This window comes from Terrapene carolina, unplaced genomic scaffold (genome assembly GCF_002925995.2).
Source record: "Terrapene carolina triunguis isolate 2854851 unplaced genomic scaffold, T_m_triunguis-2.0 Scaffold51, whole genome shotgun sequence".
NCBI classification, from domain to species: domain Eukaryota; kingdom Metazoa; phylum Chordata; order Testudines; family Emydidae; genus Terrapene; species Terrapene triunguis.
The window spans coordinates 1731742-1756940 of record NW_020664402.1 but is presented as its reverse complement, the minus strand read 5'-3'; the positions used below and the strand labels follow the sequence as shown (position 1 = coordinate 1756940).

The following is a 25199-nucleotide window of genomic DNA, read 5'->3' as shown; positions in this document are numbered from 1 at the left end:
TGGCCATGGAGCCAAGTGGAACTTGCCCGGGGATGTGGGACCCCCCCGCAGCTCCCCAGCCCGGGGAGAAACATGGCACGTGCCATCGCTGTGCCACCCCGGTACCTGCCCCTCCACACACAGCAGGGGGCTGCCGTACAGACCCGCGGGCTCAGACCAGGGGCCCTGCTCCTGCGCATGGGGAGAGGCTGGGAGCGGGCAGGGGAGCCGGGGCCCGTGTGCCCAGCTGGCATACCTGGTTGTTCTTGCCCTTCTGGATACATTCCACTTTCTTCTCTGTCGGAGCCTCCCAGGAGATCTGCCAAGCCAGAGGGAAGCGGGGTCAGGGGCTGAGCCAGCCCACCCCAGTCCTGCCCCACCCACCCCCCATCTCCTGCAGCCAGACAGCGCTCAGCCCTCCATGCTCACCACATCCCTCACCTGGCAGAGGAGGCGCCCAGCAACCAGCGCCCAGACCGGCTCCCAGGAGAACACGCCCATGTTCAGGGGTGCCCAGCAGGGGGCGCTGCTCCCCAAGGGGCTGTTTAACCAGCACCCCCAGGCCAGCCAGACCCCTCGTAGCTCCGTCCCCCTACATGGGGGCACCGTGGACCGTGCCAGCCAGGCTTTGGGGGCCTCCTCCCAGGCTCTGTGGTGGCACCACCCCCTGCTGGGACCCCACAGCAGAGCCGCCCCCTCTTACCGCTGCCTTCAGCTCCATGGTGCCGGTGGCAAGGGCGAAGATGGCCTCCCGGGCACCCACGTACAGCACCCTCTCGGCCTCGCCCAGTGTCAGCGTCATGTAGTGCGACACGCCCGCCTTGGAGAACCGCTTCGCCACGTCCTTCAGCTCTGTGGGGAGGGGATGGGACAGTGTCAGGGGACTCGGGGGCCTGCGGCTCCTGGGGGCACAGGGCCAGACTGGGGCCTGGCACCACCACCGTGTCCCAGGCCGCCTGCTCCTCTGTGCCAGCCAGCCAAGAGGGATTCGCCCGCCCCACACCCTGCCCCAGCAATGGCGGGCGAGTCCCTCACTCCCAGGCTGCCCTGGGGACAGGCGGGATCCAGGAGCCACCCGCGTCCTGCTGGCTGCTCAGCTGGCAGCCCGGGCACTGGGCCAACCATCTGTAGGGCAAGGGGGGATCCCACCTGCTGGGGGGCAGGTGCTGAGGGATCCCGGGGGCCATGGCTAGCAGGGGACGAGGCTGAGTCTGGGCTGGACCCAGGACTAGAGAAGGGCGTCTTGGAGACAACTCATTCTGCGCCAGCAGGAGCAGAACTGCCCCAGCTGCCCTCCCCTCCCCGCCCACAGATGGCCAACAGCCCCCAGCAGAGACGGGGCTGGCCACACAACATTTCCTTGCACTGCCGTGGCTGGCAGCCCCTCCCTCCGGATCCCCAGCCCTGGACTCCCCCGCAGATCTGGCATGCTCCTCACTCCCGACCCGCAGCCCCCTATCCTAGTTGGGAACAGCCCTGAGCTCGTGATCTCGTCCGCAGACACCCTGAGCCTGGAGACAAATTCAGCTCTAACGTGCCCCAGGGCCCACTGGGCGCAGAGACCTGCTGAGCGCGCTGGGCCGGGGGAGCTCACGTGGGACCATCTGCTCCAGCCAGCCCCACCCCGGGCGCCAGCCCCTTCCCGGAAGCCCCCCTTGCCCTCCAGGGAGCCGCTCGTTCCTCACGCTGGCTGGACAAGGGAGCCATTGTCGGGGATGCGCCGGGTGGAACCGGAGAGTGCTGAGCCTGACGCCCTGGCAGAGGGGCCCTTTGCTGAGCCCCTGTCCAGCCCGGCCTCCAGGGCCAGCTTTGTTCAGAGAAAGGGCACATTGACGGGAGAGCGGAGCGCGGGGGTGGGGAGCATACAGAGGTACTCAAGCCACTCTGGGCTGGGGGGAGGAGATCTGCCAGGCACTGCCGGGGGGGGGGGGGCAGCTGTCGCCCACACAGCTCCCCATTCGCTCTGCTCCAGGCCGGACACAGCGTGCAGGGCACCGAACTCCCTAGCCAGCCCGGGGGCTGCACACTCCGCCTTCCCGGTGGAGGGAGGCTGGAGAGGGAAGTCAGGCCCGTAAGTGGAGCTGGCCCAAGCTGATGGCAGGAAACCCAGCACCAGCCCGGTCGCATTACCAGCCGCAACGTGAGCCCCCCACACAAACCCAGTGCAGCTCAGGCTGGCGCAGAGGGCTCACAAGCCAGCCGTGCAGGGCCCAGGGTACAGACCACTTCAGGCTGGCCTACAGCCTTGGGGAAATGGGGACCTCCCCACTTCCAGGAAGCCTCCTGTGTCCCAATCCCCCACCCATCACCCCAGGGCCGGGACCGGCTCTGCCGTCAGGGTCTGTACAGCGCCTGGCATGACGGCACCTGGGGCACAGGGAGATTCCCAGACACTGCCACATACAATACCCCCAAACACACACACACACGCCAGCTGGCATGGAGGGGTCCAACCAGGCTGCCCAGGGGCATCTCCCTGGACCCGGGGCGAGGGCAGCCAAGCGCTGACATCAAGGCAAGACACGGCGCGGGCACAGCAGGTGCCACGCCAGAGCCGGAGCCCCCATGGCCAGCTCACCTCTGCCCCCACGCCCTGCGGCACAGACCCTGCCAGACTTGGCATCCCCAGCACCTAGAGTCGGGGAGGGGGGAGCCCACAGGTCGCAGGCGGGCAGCATGGGCACCTTGAGGTGACACAGGCAAAGCGGGACTGGATGCAGGGAACGAGGCTCCCCAGAGACTGTCGCACCCCCTCCCCCACACGAGCACCCAGGGACTCCTTCGGCACAGGGCAGGAGCGGGGGGGTTGGGGGACACCCTCCAGCACAGCCCAGCACCCCGGAGAGCAGAGCTTCCAGGTCAGCCTGAGAACGTGGGGCCTCGGCACTGAGGGAGCTGGCGCGGCCGCTCCGCCAGCTGGGGCCCATTAGAGCCAGGGAGCGGAGCCCGCCCCAGTGCCGCGGCCGATCAAAGCCGGCACCTGGCTTCAATCAGCCCCCGCCCCCACTCCCCAGCCTGGGGTTCAGCAGGGTGGGGGAGGGGAGCCCCCACCATATGGGGAGCAGGCCCCAGGCAGCAGCACCTGAGACGATGAGCCCAGCCCCTCGCAGAGGGTAGAGCAGGCACCAGCAGCTCTCGTGAGACGAGGACCCAATGGGCAGTGCCCACCCCCAGGCAGCCAGTCCCAGCGCAACCCCAGGCTGGCGAGTACGTCTCAGCTCCTGCAGAGACTGGGGTGCCCAGCGCGGGGGGAGGGGGGGGGGAGGGAGCTGCAGAGCCCGAGTGCTGAAGGGGGCCCAGGAGGAAAACCTGCCCTGGGCACAGAGAGCCTGGCAGAAGGGGGGGCTGTGGGTCGGGACTGAGGAGCACCGCCACAGGACACATCCCCGCCCATGCGCCAATGGGGCCATCAGACCCCCAGAGCCAGAGCCAAGGCGGGGAACACAGGACCGAGGGGGGAGCGCCCAGGGCGCAGAGACTCACTCAGAGCAGCCCCCGCATGGGCACAAGGGCCGGGCGCCCACCCCGCATGGCAGGAGCCGAACGAGAGGCTGTGGGCACAAGGGACGGAGGCTGCCCCCGGGCACTACCCAGCCCTCGCGCTGGGGGAGCAGCAGGACGCAGGATGCGGGGGGGAGGGGAAGGGAGCCCTGGGGAGGGCAGCGAGCAGCAAACAGGATGAGATCATTGCCCGGGGCTGGCGCAAACACCTGATGTCACCTCCGGAGAGGCAGCCCCTCGGGGCCAGCCAGGCCCCCGGGCAGGGCAGGACGGAGCCCCCTTCCCGCCAGCACGGCGCTGAGAGCAGCACTTCACCAGTGGGAGGGGGGCAGGGAGGGTCTGGGGACCCCAGCGTAGATACCACGGAGCCAGGAGGCGAGCATCTGATTTGGCCTGTGAGCCGTGGCCAGGCCAGGGAGGGAGGCCCCCGCCTTACCCCACAGAGCTCCCGGCCTGCAGATGCCACGTCTGGCGCATCACAGATAGAGCCAGGCACCCAGCGGGAGGGCAGGGTGGGATGCCGCATGCCTGCTGGTGGGGGGTCTGGGGGGGGGGGGGGATGGGGCTCCCAATCCCATGCCAGCGGGAGATGCCCACCAGCGGCGCCCGGCCACCACGTCTCACCATGGCCCGGCTGTGCCAGCGAGATTTATCGAAAGGGACGGGCTGCCCCCGAGGGAGGGGCCAGGCTGCCAGGGCCATGGGTGCTGCCCTGTGCCCCACACACGGTACCGGGGCCTGAGCTCCCCAAACTGGCTTTGCCCCCACACAGGGCTCAGAGCGACTGTAGTGTGTCCCCCCGGCGACTCCCTCGCCAGCCAGGAGCTCCAGGGCTGGGCACCCACCGGCTTCGCTGCAGCAGCCCTTTGCCTCTCCCAGCTCCAGCCCCTTGAGTCAGACAGGGCAGGGGGGGTGCCTGGGACGTGCTCCTGTCCCGGGGAACAGGCTCCAGGGATTCCCCCAGGACACAGGGAGGCCATGGCTGCCCAGGGGACTGTACCCAGGTCTGCCAAGTCCCAGCTAGAACCCTAACCGCTGGGCCTGCCTTCCCCTGCTGGGGCGGGTGCAGGCTGGACGGGGAGCTCCCCCGCACTCCCGCGAAGGCAGGGATCCTCCACAGCCGCCCCCCAGCAGAGGGACCCTGCTGGCCCCTCGCCCTCACTGCACAGCGAGCCAGGCAAGGGGGGAACCGCTCCCCAGGAAAAGGGGGTTCCCTTAGCAGGAAGCCGGGAGAGGCGGCAGCTCTGCAGTGAGGCACATGGGATTTGGGGGTTTCCTTAAAACCTCAGCTCCCGGAGTCCTGGGATCAGGTGCGTCTCTGCATTCCCCTTTAAACAGCGAGAGGTGGTTGTGGCTGCAGAGCAGGGAACGCGAGCCTGACAGTGACAGGCACAGACACCCCCCCCACACACACACCTCTCCCCAATCTCAGCAGTGGGGAGCCAGACCCTTGACTTCTCTGTTAAAATACATTGTCCCTCCAGGTCCCTCTGCCTTGAATCGCTGGGATCCAGCTCAGCACCGTGGAACAGATGCTCCTGGGGCCGGGCCCTGGGGGTCTGTCTGATGGGGCATTCCCAGCCCCCCCCCCCCCCCCAATCAGCCGGTGTAACACCAAAAAGCCCAGCCCAGGGCACCACAACAGTTCTGTGCTTACTGCCAGCCCAGTACCCAACAGAGCCACGACACATCCCCCAGCCCGGCCATCGCTGCACTCACCGTTGTAGGGGATGGTTTTCCTGGGCACCAGGTTCCACCAGGCAGCGTCGGCGGTGCCCACACTCAGGAAGACGGTGGTGAGCAGGGCGAGGCCTGGGAGGCTGGCGTCCATGCTGCCCCGTGGCACGCTGGGGTCTGGCCTCCCTGCGCCCAGCTCCTTTCGTGCCTTCACTGCTCTGGGCGGCCTGGCGGGGAGAGACAGGCCGGTTACGGAGGGCCAAGGGCAGAGGAGCCAAAGCACGTGGGCAGGCAGGAAACGGGGACAAGGGAGCCATTGAGATGCTTCTGCTCTGAGCGCTCGGGGGGCGGGGCGGGGGGGCTGAGCCAGACACAGACAGATTCCCCCCCAATCCCCTGCAGAGCGTTCCCTGCCAAGCCTCCTGCCCCAGCCCCAGCCCCATGGAAGGGGAAAAGCGTCTGACCCAGCCACCCAGGGCATGACCCAAGGGCCAGGCTGGGGGGGGGGGGGATTTGCCCAGTGTCAGAGAGGGAGGCGGGGGCAGAACCCAAGAGTCCTGACTCCTAAGACCACCTCTAGCCTCCTGAGGCGAGCAGGACACCTCTGTCCAGCCCTGCCCCACAGCCCAGGGCCAGGCCAGAGCAGCGTTTCTGCCCCACGAGCTGGCAAGACCAGTGGCTAGAAGCAGAGACACAGCGATACCCCAGTGCCCCCCAAGGCTGGGCCTCTCCCCGCCCCTCGGGGTCGCGCACAGGAGCGCTTGGCTCCCCTCCCCTCCCGCTGAACGGTATCAACTGGCCAGATCCACAGCCAGCGCCCACCGCCCCTGCCCCCCACATAGCCAAGAGCCCCCCGCAGGAGCCGGAAGTGCACTGCTGACCCAGGCAGCAGGGGGCAGGCGTGTGCACCAACGCCTCCTGCAGGGAGCTGCTCCCCCCCGCCGAGCGGAGCCGGTGCTACCCCTGGGTCACGGATTCCCCTTTTTGTGGTCACCTCCTTCCATAACTACTTCCTGCCATCAATGGGGCTGGTGCTGAGTCAGCGGGGGCGGGGCGCGGGGGCTGCCAGCAATGCTGCTCCTTCCTCTTCCCAGCTGACGCACAGCTGCGCCCCCCTCCCCCACGCACACACTCCCCTGGGATCACTCCACCTTGCCGCCTTCACATCCTGTGCAGGAGGAAACTCCACCCAGGGACTGGTGAGGGGCTTTCCCCAGTCAGACAGAGCCCCAAAGGGGCCCCCTGAACCCGCTTTAGCCCCCCTGAGCCAATCCCAACAGGGCAGGTCCCAGCTCTGACAGACTCCCTCTCTGACTTCGGGCAAGTCCCATCTCTTTGTGCCTTAGTTTCCCCCTCTAACATGGGTAGAATGACACCAGCCCAGGTGGCGGCTGGTGAGTTACCTCCACACCAGCGAGGGGCTTTGGGACCCTTGGCTGCAAGGTACAAGGGGGAGCAATTGCCAGGGGAGAGTCTGAACTAGCCTGGTGTCGGGTCCCCCCTTCTGCGTTCGGGATGTTTGAAGACGGAGCAGCCCAGCGAACAGGCTGGCGTTGCCAGCAGGCTGGGCTCTCTCCTGCCTTGTGCTGGGCCTTTGCCACCCCGGACCCCAGGCTTCCCGCTGCCAGCCTGGAGCAGAGTGGGCAGAAACATGCCACACGGGGAGAGGGGGGCATCGTTGCCCAGAGCCCCCCGGACAGGCCCCCAGCATGGAATGGGTTCCCTAGGGAGGTGGTGGAATCTCCTTCCTTAGAGGTTTTTAAGGCCCGGCTTGATAAAGCCCTGGCTGGGATGATTTAGTTGGTGATGGTCCTGCTTTGAGCACGGGGTTGGACTAGATGACCTCCTGAGGTCCCTTCCAACCCTGATATTCTATGATTCTGTGTCCTGGGGAGGGACTGACAGAGACCGTGGGTGGGACCCAGCCTCAGAGGGCAGAAGGTGCCCGTGGCATCCGGCCGGGTAGCGGCAGGAGCGTGTGTGTGGGGGAGGGGACGGGACGACGGCCAGGCTGTGGGGCCCACGGATGCGGAAAGCGCTCACAGGTTACCAGCAGGACGGTGGCAGGAGCAGAGCTGTTTTCCATGAAGGGAAGCAGGAAGCTGCCTCTCCCACCCGGCTCCTGCGGGGAAGGACACGGCAGGGGAGAAGTGGATTTCCGGCCAGGAAGCGAGGCAGTGGGCTGTGGGAATCATGGCCAGCCCGGCCAGGAAGCCAGATCCAGCTGGGAACGAGCCAAGGGGGCAGCCCCTGCCCCCACCAGAGCTCACCACCCCCAACGGAGCCGAGGGAGCTTCTGGAACCCCTCTGGCCCAGTCCAGCCTGCGGGGACCGGCCCCTGCTCACAGCCCCTCAGAGTTGGTGGGTCTTAGACCAGCATGTCAAACACCCATGTCACAGCAACCGCCACTGCCTGGCAGCTGCTTGGGGGGCTGGAGGGGTCGGGGCCCAGGGGATGGGCAGCTCGGGAGACCAAGCCAGAGTCCTGGTCGGTTCCTGTGCAGGGGATGGATCCTGCCCTCCGCGGGCGCCTGGGCTGGGCAGAGACCAGAGCTCCTGCCCCTGCTCCACAGGCTGCCGGACCCACATGTCGGGAGCCACCCGCAGCAGGAGAGCGACATGCTCTCCTTTGAGGAAAGGCCTGCCCCCGGCACACAGGCACCCACCTTCCAGCTTCCCCGGGGCAGGGGGAAATGATGGGCACCACGTGGGGGGGAGGGGCATCACCCCATGCACAGGGCTCAGCCTAGCCAGCCCCCCGCACGCTCCCTCAGCGAGGGGCAGAGGAGACCGAACCCGGGGCCCACAGGAGACGCCAGGCCCGAAGCCGGGGTGGCCGTTATCCCACGGAGCATGGCAAGGAGCAATGCCAAGGCATCTGCCAAGGGGGACCTCTGGGGGGCCCCAGATCCCCGGCCACACACAGCCAGGCCAGCGGAGCAGCTGCACACGCCAGCCGAGCCCAGCCCGGGGGCCCAGTTGCCAAGTGTGGGAAGGGGGCCAAGGCAGACACCCTGGGGCTCGGCCATTCCCTAGCCAGGGGGGAGAGACTCCCCGGTTCTCCCCATTGGGCTCCCCTCCCCAGGAGGGGCAGGGGTGAGCACACTGCCAGCAGGCCCAGCACTAGCCAGCCCCCCCACCCCACGCACCCCAGATCCAGCCCGGCAACAGGGCACGGGGTGAGCTGCGGGGACTCCGCTGGGTGCAGCGGGGCCGAGAGCCCCCCCGATCGGCCCCCAGCAGCCGCCCATCCCCCTCCCAACACGGAGCCGCCCCCGGCAGCCCCCCGCCCCTCGGGCTGCGAAGGAACAAAAGCCCAGAGCGCTCCGCCCCCTGCCGGCCGGCGCGGGCACTGCCCGCTGCTCTCGGGGACCGGCCCTGCCAAGAGGGGTGGGGCGGCCCCCGGCCCCCCAAAGGGACCGAGCCAGGCGGGGGCGCTGTCAGCTCCGCGGCCCGCCAGGCACGGGAGGCTCTAGGGAAGCCGCCCGGGGGCGGCGCAGTGGGGGGGCTGCAGGGGGGCGGATCCCCTACCCCAGCCCCCAACTCCTGCATCAAAGGCCGGAGCATGGCAGCGCCCAGCAGCGAGGCCAAGCTCGGCTCCGGCCCCCCGAAGATGGGGGCAGGCGGCAGCCAGCGCCACGGGGCGCCCTGGGGCCGGAGCAGCGAGGGGACCCCGGAGACCCGGGGGGCAATAACCCCCCCAAGTGGGGAGAGAAAGAGGCTCGCAGATGGCGCTGCGCGCTCCTTGCGCGCACCCTGCGCTCCCTCGCCCACGGGGGCGCGGGGCTGGGTTTTGTTTTCCCAGCGGAGCTCGGAGGCAGAGAAAGGAGAAGCGGCCGGAACCTTTTGCAAGCTCAGCGGGCTGCGGGGCCGCGGCTTTGCCGACACGACCTGGGCAGGGAGCGAGTTTCTGGGTCCCGGAGCGCGGAGTCGGGGACCCCCCGCCCCGGGGACTTCTCCGGCCATTCGCGGGGAGCCCCGGGGCTGAGGGGTCCCGCTCCCCCAGGGGAGGCCGGGGAGGGGTTGCAGGAGCCCGGGGTGCACTGAGGACAAAGGGGCTTTTCGGGGGGGGGGGGGGGGTTAGTAACCAGCCGCAGATCTGCCCCCACACGAGTCCAACCCGCCCCAGCCCAACCCACAGCCCCGAGCGCCCAGCCTGAAAACTTTGCAGCGCAGCTGGTGCCCGGAGAGAGCAAACCCAGCGCCCCCCAACCGCCCCCGCCCGGCGGCCCCCCCAGGACCCCCAAGCCCCCCGCCCAACGGGCCCCCTCGGCGCCCCCGCGCCGCGCAGACGCGCTCGGCTGAGTTGGGGGGCGGCAGGAGGGGGCGCTGGGGGCCCAGTCCCTGGCCGAGCTGGTCCGGAGAGGCCGGGCTAGGCTTCGCTAGCAGCGGACCCCCCCAGTTCCCGGGGGCGGGCGCTCGCCCCCAGCTCAAGGCTAGTTCGCACAAAGAACGTGGGTCCGTTTCGGGGGGGCTGCCCTGCAAAGCGGGGTGCCGGCTGCACGGGGGTTCGCTGGGGTTCGCGTCCCTCTGAGCCACGAGCGAGCCGAGCCGGGCAGCCCCCCCGTAAACACCGGACAGGAACAAAAGCGGCTTCTCCCCTCCCGCCACTCACCTTCGGGGCTCTGGAGCCCGGCCCAGCGCGAGAACCGACAAGCCCGGGGCTGCGGGGCGCTCGGGGGTCCCCAGCTCGCGGCGCTGGCGCTGCCCTTTCTTCGCTCGCCCCGAGTGTGGAGCCCGCTCGCCAGCCTGCCTCGATTCCCCTCCTCCGCGTGACGTCAGCCGGGGGCGGGGCTCCTTCGCCAGTGAATGGGACGCCTCGGAGCTCAGCCCCCATCGTCAAGTGCTGCCACGGGGAGCCCTTGGGATCGGCCCCGCGGCGGGGGGTGGCTGGGGGATGGATGGGGATGGGGGGATGGATAGGATGTGTCGATGGGGGTGTGTTTGGGTGGGGGATGGATGGGAGAGAGGCTGGGGGCAGGGGATGGATGGGGTGTGGGGGGGTGGCTGGGCGATGGATGGGGTGTGTATGGATGGGGGTCTGGGGCTGGGGGCAGAGGGTGGGGGATGGATGGGGTGTGTATGGATGGGGTGGAGGACTGGGGGATGGATGGGAGAGGGAGGCTGGGGGCAGGGTATGTGGATGGTGTGTGGATTTCTTGTGCTAACTGAAACACTCTGGTTATTGATTCCACCAGCTCCAGCCAGACAAAGGCGGAGATAAAGCTATCACAGGAGGCCCCAGGAATCTGGGAATGGGTCTGTTGGAGTGGCATGGTGTGTGAGAGGCAGCCCTCTGCTGGACAGAATCAGATCTGTTTGCTCATGTGTCATAGCCCCTATAGTGCTAACAGCTAGAGGAGAGTCTCTGGTGTCACTGGCAGCCATGAAAGAGGCACAGGGACAGTCCTTGCCCGCACTTTCAGGACTCTATGCAGGCCTGTACCCTGTTAGCCTCAAGGGATGTTGTGAAACCGGAGCGGCAGGCAGGCAGGCAGCTGCTCCTCTTTACAGTGGGTTTAATCTGGTTTAGTGAAGTTTAAGCCAAGCTGCAATAAGTGGCTCAGACCAAAATCAGCACCTCCCCCAGGAGTGTGCACGGTGGGGGAGGGGTGGTAACAGGCAGCCCAAGTCTGTGTGTGCATAGGCCTGAAGAAACATGGCCAGCAGCAAGGGGAGGTGGCCTGGGGCCCGACAGCCAGCCAGGGAAGGGGGATGAGCCAAGGAAGGCCAGAAAGGGATCAAAGGGATGGGTCCCCTAGGGTGACCAGATGTCCCGATTTTATAGGGACAGTCCTGATATTTGGCGCTTTGTCTTATATAGGCGCCTATTACCCCCCACCCCATCCCGATTTTTCACACTTGCTGTCTGGTCAGCCTAGCCGGTCCCCCCAGCTAGCATCGCTCTAGCGCTGGGTTGTCACTCAGGCTCTGGGTCGTTCCCATCAGCCACCCGAGGAGCATGAATCTGGTGGCCGATGTGTCAACCTCAGCCTCCCAAGTGAGACATCTACGTCCATCACTGGCCGGCACCTGGGGAAGCCAGCGGCGTTCAGAGGTGTGGCCCATCCGGTCCCATCCCCCGCGACCCCCACTCTTGGACAGCAGTGGGAGCTGCAGCCAGGGGGCTGATTTCGGGGCCTAGGCAAGGACTGGGTGAATCTATTCCAGCAAGCCCTGCTGACGGGCATCAGTGGGACTTACAAGGTGCATAGGCCTGGTGCTGCCTGTCTGCCCAGGGATGGGGGTGGGTGGGAATTTAACTCCTTCCTGCCTCACGTCTGATCTCTGGTGCTGCTGTGCATTAAATGGTTTCTGCTGCACTCCGGGGACGTTCCAAATAATCTGCCATTGTCCCCCGAGACGCCCCCCATCGCAGGGATGTGTCTGTGCCCTGGCCGGGGGAACAGAGCTTACAGTCAGAAGGGTCCAGCGGATTGTCCAGCCTGACCTCCGGCTAGCACAGGCGAGAGACCGGCCCCTGCTCGCCCTGCATTCAGCCCAGGGTGAGGCACTCAGGGATTGTGAAATTAACATCTAGTCCGTGCTGTCAATCCCCATGTCCAGCCCCTGACACGGCCGTGGTGCAAAGCACTAGGGCAGATGGGGCCAGGCGGTGATTTGCACCCCAGATGCCCCCCCAGGGAAGCTCCAATGGTGCAAACAGTGGTTTTGCCTAGCGATGCACGGTGAGAGATCCTGTCCCTGAGCCATTCCACCAGCGTACAGGGCTGCTAATGCCCAGGTAGCCTGGCACGGCCTCAGGAGTGCTCCCTACACACGCCCTGGCACCCCGGGCATGCCAGGCCTGTGGTATGTGGCACTGCAGCGGCTTGACTGTGCCGCAGCCCATGGGCAGCTCAGCTGGGCTGCTGTTAGAGCATCCTGGGGCTGCTCTAATTTACACCAAGGGCTTTTTGGTCCCTGCAGCAGCCCAGGATCTGGAAGGCCGCAAAGGTGGTGTAAAGTCTCCCTGCCCGTGGGCTGGGCCCTCTGGAGGGGCTGCAGAGACCTCCAGTGATCTGCCCCAGTGTCGGGAATGGGGCCGGTCCCAGTAAATGCTTCTGGATTCCAGCCCCTCGGCAGCTCCCTGATCTGAATGAGCTCCTTGTCTGAGGTGGGGGCCATGGCTGGGGCCGGGCGCGTGGGCTGGGGGGCGGGGCTAGGGGAGGCTGATGCTGGGAACAGTCCCAGCTCTCAGCCCGGCTGCTCCAGAGCTTGTTCTCCAGACCTGGGGAGCGCAGCCCCCGCCGCCAGGCTGCTGAGCATTAGTCACCCGGCCGGCTGGAGGGGAAAGTGGTAATTACAGCAGAAGGAAAAACCAGCCACAAGCCTCTTCTGAACCAGCTCAGCGCTGCGGCTGGCGTGGAAAGGCAGCGGGCAGAGCGCCGCTCCTCTATCGCCCCTTTGATCAACGGGCTCGGCCAGCTTTAATTCGGTGTCATGCTGGGTTGGAGTCAGGGCAGCGCTGTGCCCAACACCGATGCATCAAGAGAAGAAGGAAATTCCTTGATGGCGTGTTGCAAATCAATAACAGTCAGAAACAGAACCCAGGAGTCCTGGTTCCCAGCCCCCCTGCTCTAACCCACCAGCCCACACTCCCCTCCCAGAGCTGGGGACAGAACCCAGGAGTCCTGGCTCCCAGCTCCTGCTGCTCTAACCCACCAGCCCCCACTCCCCTCCCAGAGCTGGGGACAGAACCCAGGAGTCCTGGCTCCCAGCCCCCCTGCTCTAACCCCTAGACCCCACTGCCCTCCCAGAGCTAGGGGTAGAACCCAGCCCCCCTGCTCTAACCCCTAGACTCCACTGTGCATGTGTACCAACAGAGAAACACAAAGCCCAGCCCCCTAGAGCTGGGTCTCCAACCCAGGGGTCCAGCCCCCTGCCTCCCCAGAGACCTGCTAGCACCCGGCTCTCGCTCCCTTCAGGGCTCAGCACCCACCTCGGACAAGGACTCTTGGAGCACTGGGGACGTCCCAGGAACTTGGAGGAAGCTGCCGTCGGGTAAACAGGATGACCCAGGCGATTACAGGTCTGTCAGCCTGACATCGATCCTGGGCAAGATAATGGAGCAGCTGAGCCAGGACTCAATTAATAAAGAACTAAAAGAGGGTGATGGAATTAATACCAATCAATGTGGGTTCTGGAAAGCGATCCTGTCAAACTAACCTGATGGCTTTTGATGGGCTTCCAAGTTTGGTTGATAAAGGTGACAGCGGTGATGTAATGATCTTCGACTTCTGCAAAGCGTTGTGCGTAGGACCACATGGCATTCTGATTAAAAAGCGAGGATGATATGACATTACCATGGCAGACAGTAAATGGATTCAAAGCTGGCTAACATACAGCTCAAAATATCACTGTAACGGGGAATCGTCATGGAGTGGGTGTTGTTCTACCGGGATCAGATCTGTTCTGGGCCATACGCGATTTCACATTTGACCTAGAAGAAAACATAAAATCATCCCTGATAAAGTTTCCAGCTCACATGAAAACTGGGGGAGCAGTGACTGATGAAGAGACCAGGTCACTGAGAAAGAGCAACCTGGATTGCTTGGTGAGCTGGGCACAAATGAACAATATGCATTTTAGTCTGGCTAAATGCAGACGTGTGCATGGAGGAACAAAGCACGCAGGCCATACTGACAGGCCGAGGGCCTCTGTCCTGGGAAGCATTGGGGGGGGGGGGCGTGGATAATCAGTGGAACATGAGCTCCCAGTGGGAGGCTGTGGCCAAAAGGACCAACGTGCTTTTTAGATGGATAAATGGGGGACTCTCAGCTAGGAGGAGACACGATTTTAACTCTGGGTTTGGCACTGGTGCGACTGCTGCTGGAATCCATGGTTCTGGTGCCCACAGGTCAGGAGGGTGCTGATCCTTCGGAGAGGGGGCAGAGAAAAGCCACAAGAATGATGAAAGGATTGGAAAACCTGCCGTATAGGGATGCAGACTCAAGGAGCTCCGGCTATTTAGCTGAACACAGAGAAGGTGACGGGGTGACACTCAAGTCTGTCAGTACCTACAGGGGGAGCAAAGATTTCATACCGGGCTCTGCAGCCTGGCAGAGGAAGGTCTCACACAATCCAAGGGCTGGAAGCTGAAGTTAGACAAATTGACTGGCAATAATGTGCACGTTTTTAACAGGGAGGGGGATTAACCAGGGGGACAATTTACCCAGGTCACGGTGGATTCTCCATCACGGGCCATTTTTAACACAAGAGTGAATGTTTGTCTAACGGATCTGCACTAGGTATGACTGTGGGGCGGGTCTCTGGCCTGTGCTCTACGGGGGGTCAGACGAGATGATCACAATGGTCCCTTCTGGCCTTGGAATCCATGAATCTGTAACCACTAGGCACCACTCCCTCCCTTGGCTCCCAGGCCCCTGCTCTAACCACTAGCCCCCAGTCTCCTCCCAGAGCTGGGGAAAGAACCCAGGAGTCCTGGCTCCCAGCCCCCTGCTCTAACCCCCACTCCCCTCCCAGGGCCAGGGAGAGAAACCAGGTGTCCTGGCTCCCAGCCCCTCTGCTGTAACCACTAGACCCCACTCCCCTCCCAGAGCCAGGCCCCTAGCCCCAGACTACAGGCCCTGCTTTCTATCTCTGTACATGTCCCGCCCCTCCCTGGGGTGCTTTATAACTCACAGTCTCTTCCCGAGGTGCGGGATCCACAGGACGACTGGCTGCATTACACAGCCGGGAGCTGCTTCCCCCCCCGGGGAGGGTCTCTCGCTGCCTTGGCACTGAGCATCACTTGGGTTCTTTTTATTTGCCTTTGGGGTTCATGGGAGTCACGGGGGGTCATCCGGGGGTCACTTAGGGGTCATGCAAGGGTCACTTTGAGTGTCACTCTCGGGGTCACATAGCCTCACTGGGAGATCGCTTTGGGGGTCGCTTTGGGGGTCACATTTCCAGCTTTCTCCACCACCTGCCAGCCCAGCATCTCCTCGTGTCCCAGGGCTGGGGGCAAAAGCCAGAGCCAGCAGCACTGACAGCCCAAGGGGTATCGCTGAGCTCCAGGGGTGTGAAGGGGGACCCTGGCCCCTGCCTGCCCCTCAGCCCAGCACATGGGTGAGCACGAACCCGTCTTTAAGGGTCACCTCCCATCCGTTTGCACTGGCACGTCCTTCCCTCGTCCCGTCAGGCCAGCGCCAGCGTGAGCAGGGATGTTCTGCCAGCAGCCCGGGCTGAGCCCACAGGCCAGGGGATTGCAGACGTTATGGGCCAGGATCCTGCACCCTACATGTACCCACCCAACGGGGCAAAGCACCGGGCCAAGGCACAGTTCACCGGGGGGGTAAGCGGGATGTGGCCCAGGCCCTGGGTGGCATTTCAGCCTCAGCTCCCTGACCCCGCCTGGAGTTGTGGCACCGTCAATCTCTGTCGTGCGAGCACAGGCTGCCCAGACTCCGATGGTTCCCGTCCCCAGGCCTCCACTCCACCACGGCCCGCCCCCTTCAGCGCAGCCCTCACCCGCGGGCAGGAGCGACAGACCAAGCGGAAAAACGCTGTCAACAGGCATGGGGCGGGGGAGGGCACGGCCACAGATCAAACAGCTCAGCCGCCGGCTGCTTTGCCTCTGAGGGGAAATGAACAAAGCCCACCATCTGTTCCCATCCCCCCCACAGCCAGCTGGGAGGAGCAGCCCCCCCCCCCCCCAGCAAGCTCCCCCTCACAGATCAGAGTTTACTTCAGGAGGTGCCCAGCCAGAGCGTCCCAAGCTTGGGGACTGGCAGGGGACTGGGCATCGGGGCCCAGAGGCTGCCTAGCAGGTTGCACAGTGGCTAGTGTTCGTGCAGTGCCTAGCGCCGGGGGGCCCTAGCCAGGTCATGACAAGAAAGGGGGATGGGCCCCACGGGCAGGAGCTGGCACTGCCGGAGCTGCCTGGGCTCTAGAGCAAGGAGCCTTTCAGGAAAAACAAATGGGTTCCAGAATGTAACGCGGCCACTACATGCCTCAGTTTCCCCTCCTGTGTCTGTCTTGTCCATTCAGACTGTGGGCTCTGTGGGGCAGGGCCTGACTCTCACCCTGGCCTGGTCAGCTTGTCCCAATGGGGCCCTGAGCTCAGGGGAAGGTTGCCAGGCATGACAGAGCCTGGGCCTAGAGCATTTCAACCGACCCCTGGGATTTAGCGCTCTGGCACTCGGCGCCGGCTCTGGGCCCAGGGCCGCCCAGAGGATTCAGGGGGCCTGGGGCAACGCCGGGGAGCGGACATAAAAAAAGCCGCCACCTGCTGCGGCGCTTGTACTCCCTGAGCGGCGCTCCAAGTCGGCGGCGGGTCCTTCACTCACTCTGCATCTTCAGCAGCACTGAAGGACCCACCGCCGAAATGCTGCTGAAGACCCGGACCGCCACCGGGTGAGGAAAGGGATTCTCGGCCAGGGCTCGCGGGACCCCAGTGGGGCCCGGGCAAATTGCCCCACTTGCCCCCCCCTCTGGGCGGCCCTGTCTGGGCCATGGGTTCTTAGAACAGGCCTGACCCAGAGCCAGACGCCACCTGCTCCTTCCTGTCAGAGCTAAGCCCAGCAAGCCATGTTCTGCTGTGGGGCAGACCCTGGTGTCGTCCCAGGGCTCCTTGGAGGTATTGCTAGTCCAGGGGCACCAGAGACCTCCCACCCTGAACAGATCAGCTGGACACCGGATGTGGGGGTGTGACGATGTGGCTCTGGCGGGACCCAACTGAGAGTACCAATTCAGGACAAATTGCTTAAACAGGGCAGTTACAGCCCAAGGCTGGGGTTTTTCCACCTCGAAGGCAAACCCAACCAGCCAGACTAAGAGGACTTTGGTCTTACCCCACTGGCTAACCACAAGTCACACCAGCAATTCCCTTAGACACTCCAGTTTCCCAGTATCACCACCAGTGCCACTCGTTATGGGGATGACTGGTTATGAAAACCAATACCCCAGTAAAAGAAAAAAGGTTCTCCTGATCCCAAAGGACCAAGCCCCAGACCCAGGTTAATATACAAATCAGATCTTACCCACAAATCACGCTGTTGCCAATCCTGTAGAATCTAAAATCTAAAGGTTTATTCATAAAAGGAAAAAGATAGAGATGAGAGCTAGAATTGGTTAAATGGAATCAATTCCATACAGTAATGGCAAAGTTCTTGGTTCAGGCTTGTAGCAGTGATAGAATAAACTGCAGGTTTAGATCAAGTCTCTGGAACATCCCCAGCTGGGATGGGTCATCAGTCCTTTGTTCAGAGCTTCCGTTTGTAGCAAAGTCCCTCCAGAGGTAAGAAGCAGGATTGAAGACAAGATGGAGACGAGGCATCAGCCTTTTATAGTCTTTTCCAGGTGTAAGAACACCTCTTTGTCCTTACTGTGGAAAATTACAGCAAAATGGAGTCTGGAGTCACGTGGGCCAGTCCCTGCATACTTTGCTGAGTCGCAAGGCATATTTGCCTTCTCTCAATGGGTCAGTTGTATAGCTGATGGTCCTTAATGGGCCATCAAGCAGCTAGGCAGAGCTAACACCAACTTGTCTGGGATGTCTCCCAGAAGCATAGCATAAGTTTGAAATACAGACAGTTTAGAGCCAATATTCATAACTTCAACTACAAAATTGAAACACACATATAGACAGCATAATCATAACCAGTAAACCATAACCTTGTCTTAGATACCCCATTTGACCCCCTTTATACAAGATTTGGTGCCACTACAGGACCATGGTTGCAACAATGATCTACATGGCCCAGATTATATCAATAACATCACAGGGGGGAACCTGAGGCACAGAGCAGGGTGGTGACTTGCCCAGGGTCACCCAGCAGGCCAGTGGCAGAGCCAGGAAGAGAGCCCGGTTCTCCTGACTCCCAGCCCTGGGCCTTGCCTCACTGGTGGCTGTGGCCCCCCTGGACTCCGATTTGCTAACGAAGACTCAGTTTAACCTTGGGATAATTTCCCAGGGGCTGGGCAGACCAGCGCCCACGGCCCTGGGGGCAAAGCAGCATCCGTGAGGGTCAGGGCGCCTAGAAACACTGCCCAGGGATGAGCGCTGTTGGCTTTGGTGAGCTGGGCTCACCTGTGCCAGCACACACACACACACACCCCAGCACATGGCAGCAGCTGCTGGGCATGCCTGTTTCAGTCCCTTGCTCCTGGGGGGCCACCTGGCGTAGTCACATCCGGCTGCACCATTTCCAGAGGCAGTTTGCAGCCCTAGCAGGAGCCCGGGGGCCTCCTCTCCCTGCCCAGAGACCTGACCCCATGCAGTGCGGTTCCAATGGGCCTGGCCCTGGAGCTGGGCCCCATGCGAGTGGAGCGGCCCCAGGCTGGGCAGGGGCTGAGGTTGGCAGAGAACTAATTCCTGGGACACACAAGGGGGGAGCAGCTCGGGGGGCTCCTCCTGACTGGGCTGGGTCTGAGCATGTGGAATGGGGGCGGCTGTGCTCCGAGGGGGGAGACCCAGCCCCTCTGCTATGGGGTATGGGCAGCAGGGGGCGGGGGTGGTAATTGTGGCCTGTTAAACCCAGCTCCAGAGCCCCCCCCCCCAGCTGTCCCCTTACTGCCCCGGCAGGAAAACCCCTCCAACCCCCTGTAATCCTCTGCCCCTCCCCACCCCACCAGGCAGGGCCCTCCTGTCCCCAGCACCCCGCCCTGGGCTGGTTAATGCCCCAGGCCAGCTGGGGCTCCCTGGGGTGTGAGGTGGATCCCAGGGGTCACACTCCTGCTGCCATGCTCTGAAGAAAGCTGAGAGCCAGCTCCGTGCCCAGCTCCTCCCCGCCCCCGTACACCCACCCACCCACATCTGGCCAGGTGGGGACACAGCTCGCCCCTCCCCACATCTGGATGGGCGGGGACGCAGCTGGCAGCAGTGGCCTGCCCAGCTGCATCTCATTCCGAGATGAGGGTTTCCCGGAGCAGGTTCCCTGATGCCCCAGGAACCACGGTGCCCGGAATGCCCAGCTGGGCGGGTGCAGCCGCCGGGGAGAAAGGAGGGAGGGGAAGGTACTTTCCAGGAGCAGTGACGGCAGCAGGTACCTGCCGGCCTCCGCAGAGCCATGTCTGGGCTGGCCGGGTGCAGCTCCCAGCTCACGACCTTTGGCCCTGCTGGGGCCCGGTGATCCTGTGGGGCCGTGTCCTGCCACCCACACTCCGAGCACAGCCAGCAGCCAGCTCCCAAGAAACAAAAGAGGAGAATGTGGGGGGTCGGGTCCCAGGCAGGCTGTTCTCCCCAGCAGGGCCGGCTCGGGCCAGAGCTGGGCGCACTGGAAACAGGAGATCTCACATGTCTGTCCGTGACCCGTGGGGAGCGAGCGTTGGCATGAGCTTGGCTGCATGGGGCTGGCGTGGAGGAGTAACCCCCCCACCCCATCTGCTCTCCGAGGGCAGGACCCCATCCCCTCCCTGGGGAGTGCAATGGGAGATACATCGGGCAGCCACCCACCCCACGGGACAGCAGCGAATCCACCCTCTGGACGAAGGCCAGGACCCCACAGACCAGACCAGACGGGACCCCACAGACCAGCCCTGCCCAGATGGGACCCCACTGCCCAGCCCAGCCTGGACCAGCCCTGCCCGGATGGGATCCCACAGACCAGCCCAGGTGGAATCTGGCAGTGACCCCAGAAACTAACGCATTTGGTTATTTTGGGCGGGCCCAGTGAGTGCCAGAAACGCGATTGGCCTGCTGAGCTCCCGGGCCTGGGGCGCGGCTGCAGTGCGACGTACAGTTGGCTGAGCCAGGCCAGCGCCCTGGGGGTTCTCCAGCTCCGGAGCCCCTGGCTCCCTGGGATCCTGGCCTGTCTCCAAAGGGCTAAAGATAGAGGCGCTTAGCCACTAATCCCGGCTCCGCAGCGACTTAGTGCTGCAGCAGGCAGGGCAGCTCCCCAGCTCCCCGGCCCGGCACCCCGCTCCCCAGCCCGACCACTGCGAGCCACGGGGACACCGGGCACTGGAGAGCTGCCTGCTGCTGGTCGCTCACAGGCAGCCCTGCCGATTCCTACAAGGGAGCCAGGACTCCTGGGTTCTATCCCAGCTCTGAGAGGGGAGTGCGGATGAGTGGTTAGAGGGGTGGGGGCAGCTGGGAGCCAGGACTCCTGGGTTCTATCCCCGGCTCTGGGAGGGGAGCGGGAGCATGTAGTTGAAGGTGGAGAGAATGCAGATTGGGACTCAGGGCACCTGGGTTCTTTTCCTGACTCTGCCATTCGTTCCATCTGTGGCTACCACCCCGCCCTGTGCCTCAGTTTCCCTGCCTGTGAAATGAGGATGCTGATACTGAGACACCTCCTGGAGTGGGAAGGGTTAAAAATGAATCTCTGTAAAGATCTCTCAGGCCTGTGGCTGGACAATGCTACCAAGGGCTAAGTCCTGCTGCTGGGGACTCACCCGCCGGCCTGGCGCTGCCCCCACAGCCCAGCACCTCCACTTGGACTGCAGCGGGGGTGGGGTTAAGACCTGCCCAGGGGTATCTGGCCTGGGATCAGGTCCCTGGCTCTGGGGCTCCCCCCTCCCCCGCCTGGCAGGCTGCTGGTCACACGGGCTCTGCACGGCTGTGCTAGCTGGGGGCTCCCATAGGACATGGGGCATGGGGACCCCGGAGCCCAGGCCGAGCCCCAGAGCCGGGAGCGGTTGGCTCAGCCGAGCGTCAGCCATCTGGTGCCTGGTTTCTCTATCTGGGCTGGAGGCAGCTCGGGCTGTAACACCCCCCGACACAGGCACCGTCAGCAACACCACTGGCACCACTCAGCCCAGCAGAGCCAGGCCCAGGGGCGGGGGGGCGGAGCCATTGAACCAAACTGCAAACCCTGGATATAATGGAAATCACTTCCAGCCCAGGGGGTGCGGCAGCCCCCTTAGTTCCAGCCCCTCTGGCCAGGTCCCTCTGGCCCCACGCCCCCGAGCGGTGCCCCGGCCCTGTTGGCCAAGGCTGAGGACTGGGTCAGAGACAGGCCCAGTGCGGGCTCCTCACCCACAGCTCTCTAGCGCCCACACCCAGCAGAGGGGCTGTGGGTCACAGCTGAGGGGCAGCAGCAGAGATCCCGCCACACTGACCCAGTCCCAGCCAGCACACTCTGCCCTCCTGCCTTAGAGGGATGGGGGGGGGGCAGGAGCCATGGAAAGGGGTGGGTGAGAAATGTGGGCAGAAGAGGTTGGGGTGTTTCAGCATGATGCCTTGGGGGAGCCACCTAGGGCCTGTGCCTCAGTTTCCCCAGTGGGGATTGCACCTCCAGCCTGGGGGGCTGCATTTGCCAGGCTCTGCTTGGCTCTGCACTGGGGCTCCATGGCCTTGATGGACACCAGCCTTGATCCCACCGAATGCTGCATCCCATGGGGCTGTGCCCTGTTGCCCCACGCCCTTGGGTCCCACCCTGCAGCCATCGGGGGCCCTGTGCCCTCCTGCCCACCCCGGGGCTGCCACACGGGGTCCTGCCTGGCACTGCACCAAGCCCCAGCACAGCCCCCTGCTCTGCTTGGCCCCAACCGCCCGGTGGCTCTGTGGGCAGGTGGGGGCAGCATGCATGGGATGGTGTTTGGGGGGTTACCCATCAGCGTGAGGGAGCCTGATTCCCCCCACAGGGCCCCCCGCAGGTAGGACCCAGAAGGGCAGCACACGGGAGCTCTCTGGCTGGGTGATCCTGTCCAGTCGAACAGGGGACCTGACAGTGTCCGGTTAGATCTACTGACCGGACACCCTATGTCCAGTTACTGTGTTGTACTTAAAGTACTGCACAGGATCTTTTCAGGGGGAATAAGGCAAAACGCCACATTTATTAGTAATACATGTATTCATTAACACTGTATCATATGCATATGATATATGTATTACACTCACGCACTTACACACACACAAAAACACACTCTGTCTTGTTGTTGTTACCAATTAGTTGCTCCCCTTAACTGCACTGGCCAGGTGAATTAGATGGGGGAGGGGTGGAGCCGACCCGGATCGATGCTCCGGTGTTGACAAGACGAGACCCAGGGTCCTCTGCAAGACACCTCACATTTATAGCAGCTTCCCTCTCATGCAAATCTGTACCAGATTCAAAATCTGTGTCCATTGGTCCTTTGTGCTGCTTTCTTCTGGGTGTTGTCCCAATGCTGCAAAGAGGGTGTTTCCAAAAGAAGGTGCTCGCTTCTAATCCCCAAGGCCGTCAGTATGTCTGCTTGTCTTTAATGAGCCCACTTGACACATTTTATTGTCCTTGGGTCTGGCTCCCAGCCCCTCTCCAAAGGTTGAGGCTGTCTGGAGGTGCTGCCTTCCATGCCTTGCTCATCCACACCTCATTCATTCAACAGGGCAATTGATTAAGAGTGGGGGGGAAGATCTTGTTCTACTGCTAGTAAAAAGACATTTTTCTTCTATCTTATTCTATCCTTAGGGGCTATAATATTTTTTTATACCAAGGACAATGCAAAGTTTCTACATGAGGCTTTGATACAAAGTTTCATGAAAACAGAGGTCACACGTGGGTAGACCCACTACAAGGTTATATGAAGAGGCACAATGTAAAGTCATATGAAAATTATCAGAGATTTATCTACAACTGCGGGCGGGGTCTTGGGGAGGTGCCAGCCGGCTCATCACCTCCACCAGCCCCTACTCAGCAGGGGCCCGCCTCCCAGCCCCGGCTCTGCAAGCAAAAACATCCTGACCCAGTGAGCGGGGGTGGATGAGGGCGGAGCCTCGGGGGAAGGGGCGGGGCAGGGGAGGGTCCAGCACTGCTGCTGGAGTCTCTGGGTTTTAAATATTGCCAAGTTGGCAACCCTAGATCCTGCCCCAGCGGTACCCGGGGCAACGGGTGTCTCCACTGACCCACAAGAGCTGGGGCTGCGCCCGGGCTCTGAGACCGGTGAGGGGGGGATCTCAGAGCCTGGCCTCCAGCCCCAGCTGCTCCCCACAGGCCCAGGCCTGTGTCGCCAGCCCTGCCCCCCAGGACTTCCCCAGGGGAGCTTTTAACCCTTAACTCCCCTGGTCCCGCTGCCAGAGGGTCCTGCCAGCGCGGGATCTGTGCAGCCTGCAGGGATCTGCAGTCCCTGGGCATCGGCTCTGCAGAACCACGGGGCAGCGTCCTACCGAGATAAGGTGAGGCCCAGCCCGGCGCTGCCCCCTCAGCTGGGTCTGTGCCGCCAGGAACCCACCCACAGCCCCAGGGCCTGGCTCCCTTGCGCTGGCCCAGCAGCGCCTGCACCCGGTGCAGGTTGGGGTAGCCAGGCCCGGGAGCTGTGTGCGGAGCACGAGGCCGGGGCATTGTGGATGCCGGCGCTGACCTGCCTCCAGCTGGGCGCAGAGCTGCCAGAGGCCACGCCAGGGGTGGGCACACCAGGGAGGGAGGCTGGGGACCAGGACCATGGGCAGCGTCTGGGGACAGGCAGAGAAGGGAAGGACCAGCCTCTGTCCCGCCTCTCAGGGTATGTCTACACTACAGGATTAATCCGAATTTAGATAATTCGAATTTGGGAAACAGGTTGTATAAATTCGATTGTGCGCGGCCACACTAAGCACCTTAATTCGGTTTTAAACCACATTAATTCGGTGGTGTGCGGCCACACTACCCCATTAACTTAAACACAGTAATTCGGTGGTGTGCGTCCACACTAACCCTAATTCGAATTAACAAAATCGATTTAGGCTCTACTCCGTTCGTCGAGGTGGAGTACAGAAATCGATTTAAAGGGCCCTTTAATTCGAATTAACTGGCTCTGTAGTGTGGACGGGTGAAGGGTTAATTCGGATTAAGGCAGCTAAATCCGAATTAAAGTCCTAGTGTAGACCAGGCCTCAGAGCGCACTGTGCTCCCCCGGCGAGCTCCATGCAGCCAGCTCTGGGGGGCGGCCCACAGCCTGCGGGGGATCTGGGGCAAGGCAGGATGGGCTCAGCGGGGCCGGGATTTGCCCTGGGCTCCTGGGGAAATAGCTCCGGGCTGTTGATGGCATCAGGGGCTCCCCCAAAAGGGCCCAGCTGCTGCACTCACTGAGCACAGACTGCAAGGGGAGAGTGCCCCCTGCTTACCCCATCCAGCACAGCGCCCCCTAGGGTCAGCACCAGCTCTGGCTACTGAATCAGCCACCCCACCCCCAGCACTAGCCAGGTTTTACTTTGCAGCCTCCCAGCCAAGCAGCGACCCCCCTCCCCCTTCCAGTGGCCTGTGGAGGCAGACGCCAGGACTGGCTCCAGCTCCACAGAGCACATGGGGCCGCGCGTGTCTGAGGGCTGCGTGTGCGTGTCTGGGTCTCTGTGTGCACATGCGTGTCTGTGCGTGTCTCGGTGTGTGCGTGTCTGTGCGTGTCTGCCTGGCTGCATGTAGCTCAGTGAAGAGTCGGCTCCACAGCGGCTCTGAAGCTGTAATTTTCCCAAACCACAGAGCTGGGCCCCAGGCAGGAGCTTGGCTCCACCCGGTGCCGCGTCCTGCCCAGAGTGCAGCGCCCCCTCCAGGCCACGTGCCCTAGAGCCTGGCCTGTGGGAGCCCCTGCTCTGCGTGGAGGGTCTCTGCTGCAGCAGGCCTCGGCTGGGACCCCCAGGGCTTCGACAGCAGAAAGCACGCCACAGAAGGGGGGCCGGGAGCATCCCCCCAGCACAGATGGGGAAACTGAGGCACAGAGCAGGAAGCAGAGTTGGGAATAGGCTCCAGGTTGCCTGGCTCCCAGCCCCATCCACTGGACAGCACAGCTCTGGGGGGCTGTGCCGGTGAGCACAGGGCAGCCGTTACGCCACCGGGCTGGTGCCTGGCGCAGTGAGGGGTCAGCCCCACAGAGCCCCAGCAACTGGTAGCGTCTTTGGGGCGGGAGTGAGGGGAGAGGAGAGGAGGTAGGAGCTCTGGAAAGGGGCTTTGGCCCAGCCCAGCACCCCACAGCCCTCCCCCTCCAGCTTCCTGGCACCGCAGGCCCTTGCCCCACCCATAGGGGGCAGAGCAGGGGCACAGCCGGGGCGCCCTACTCAGTGGCTGTTCTCTGTGCCCCGAGCCTAGGGGCCCATTTGATCGGGGGCAGCCAGCAGTCACAGGCAGTTTTCCCCTCCCCTCCCCCATGGCACGGTGCCTCCCGCCAATCCCCTGCAGCAGGATCTGAACTCACGACCCTGTGGGCCGGAC

The 25199-nt window shown here is 63.5% G+C and overlaps 1 protein-coding gene across 1 annotated transcript in view; it reads right to left on the bottom strand.

Moving 5' to 3' along the window:
* Window positions 1-5325, bottom strand: part of LOC112117723 (semaphorin-4C) — an 11363-nt gene extending 6038 nt beyond the window's left edge. The window contains exons 1-3 of the mRNA XM_029912681.1: window positions 5200-5325; window positions 683-831; window positions 236-298 (exon numbers count right to left, since the gene is read on the bottom strand). Coding sequence (XP_029768541.1) covers window positions 236-298; window positions 683-831; window positions 5200-5311 — 324 coding nt within the window. The 5' untranslated portion in view covers window positions 5312-5325. The remainder of the gene's footprint in view (window positions 1-235; window positions 299-682; window positions 832-5199) is intronic.
* Between the last annotated feature and the right edge of the window lie 19874 nt (window positions 5326-25199).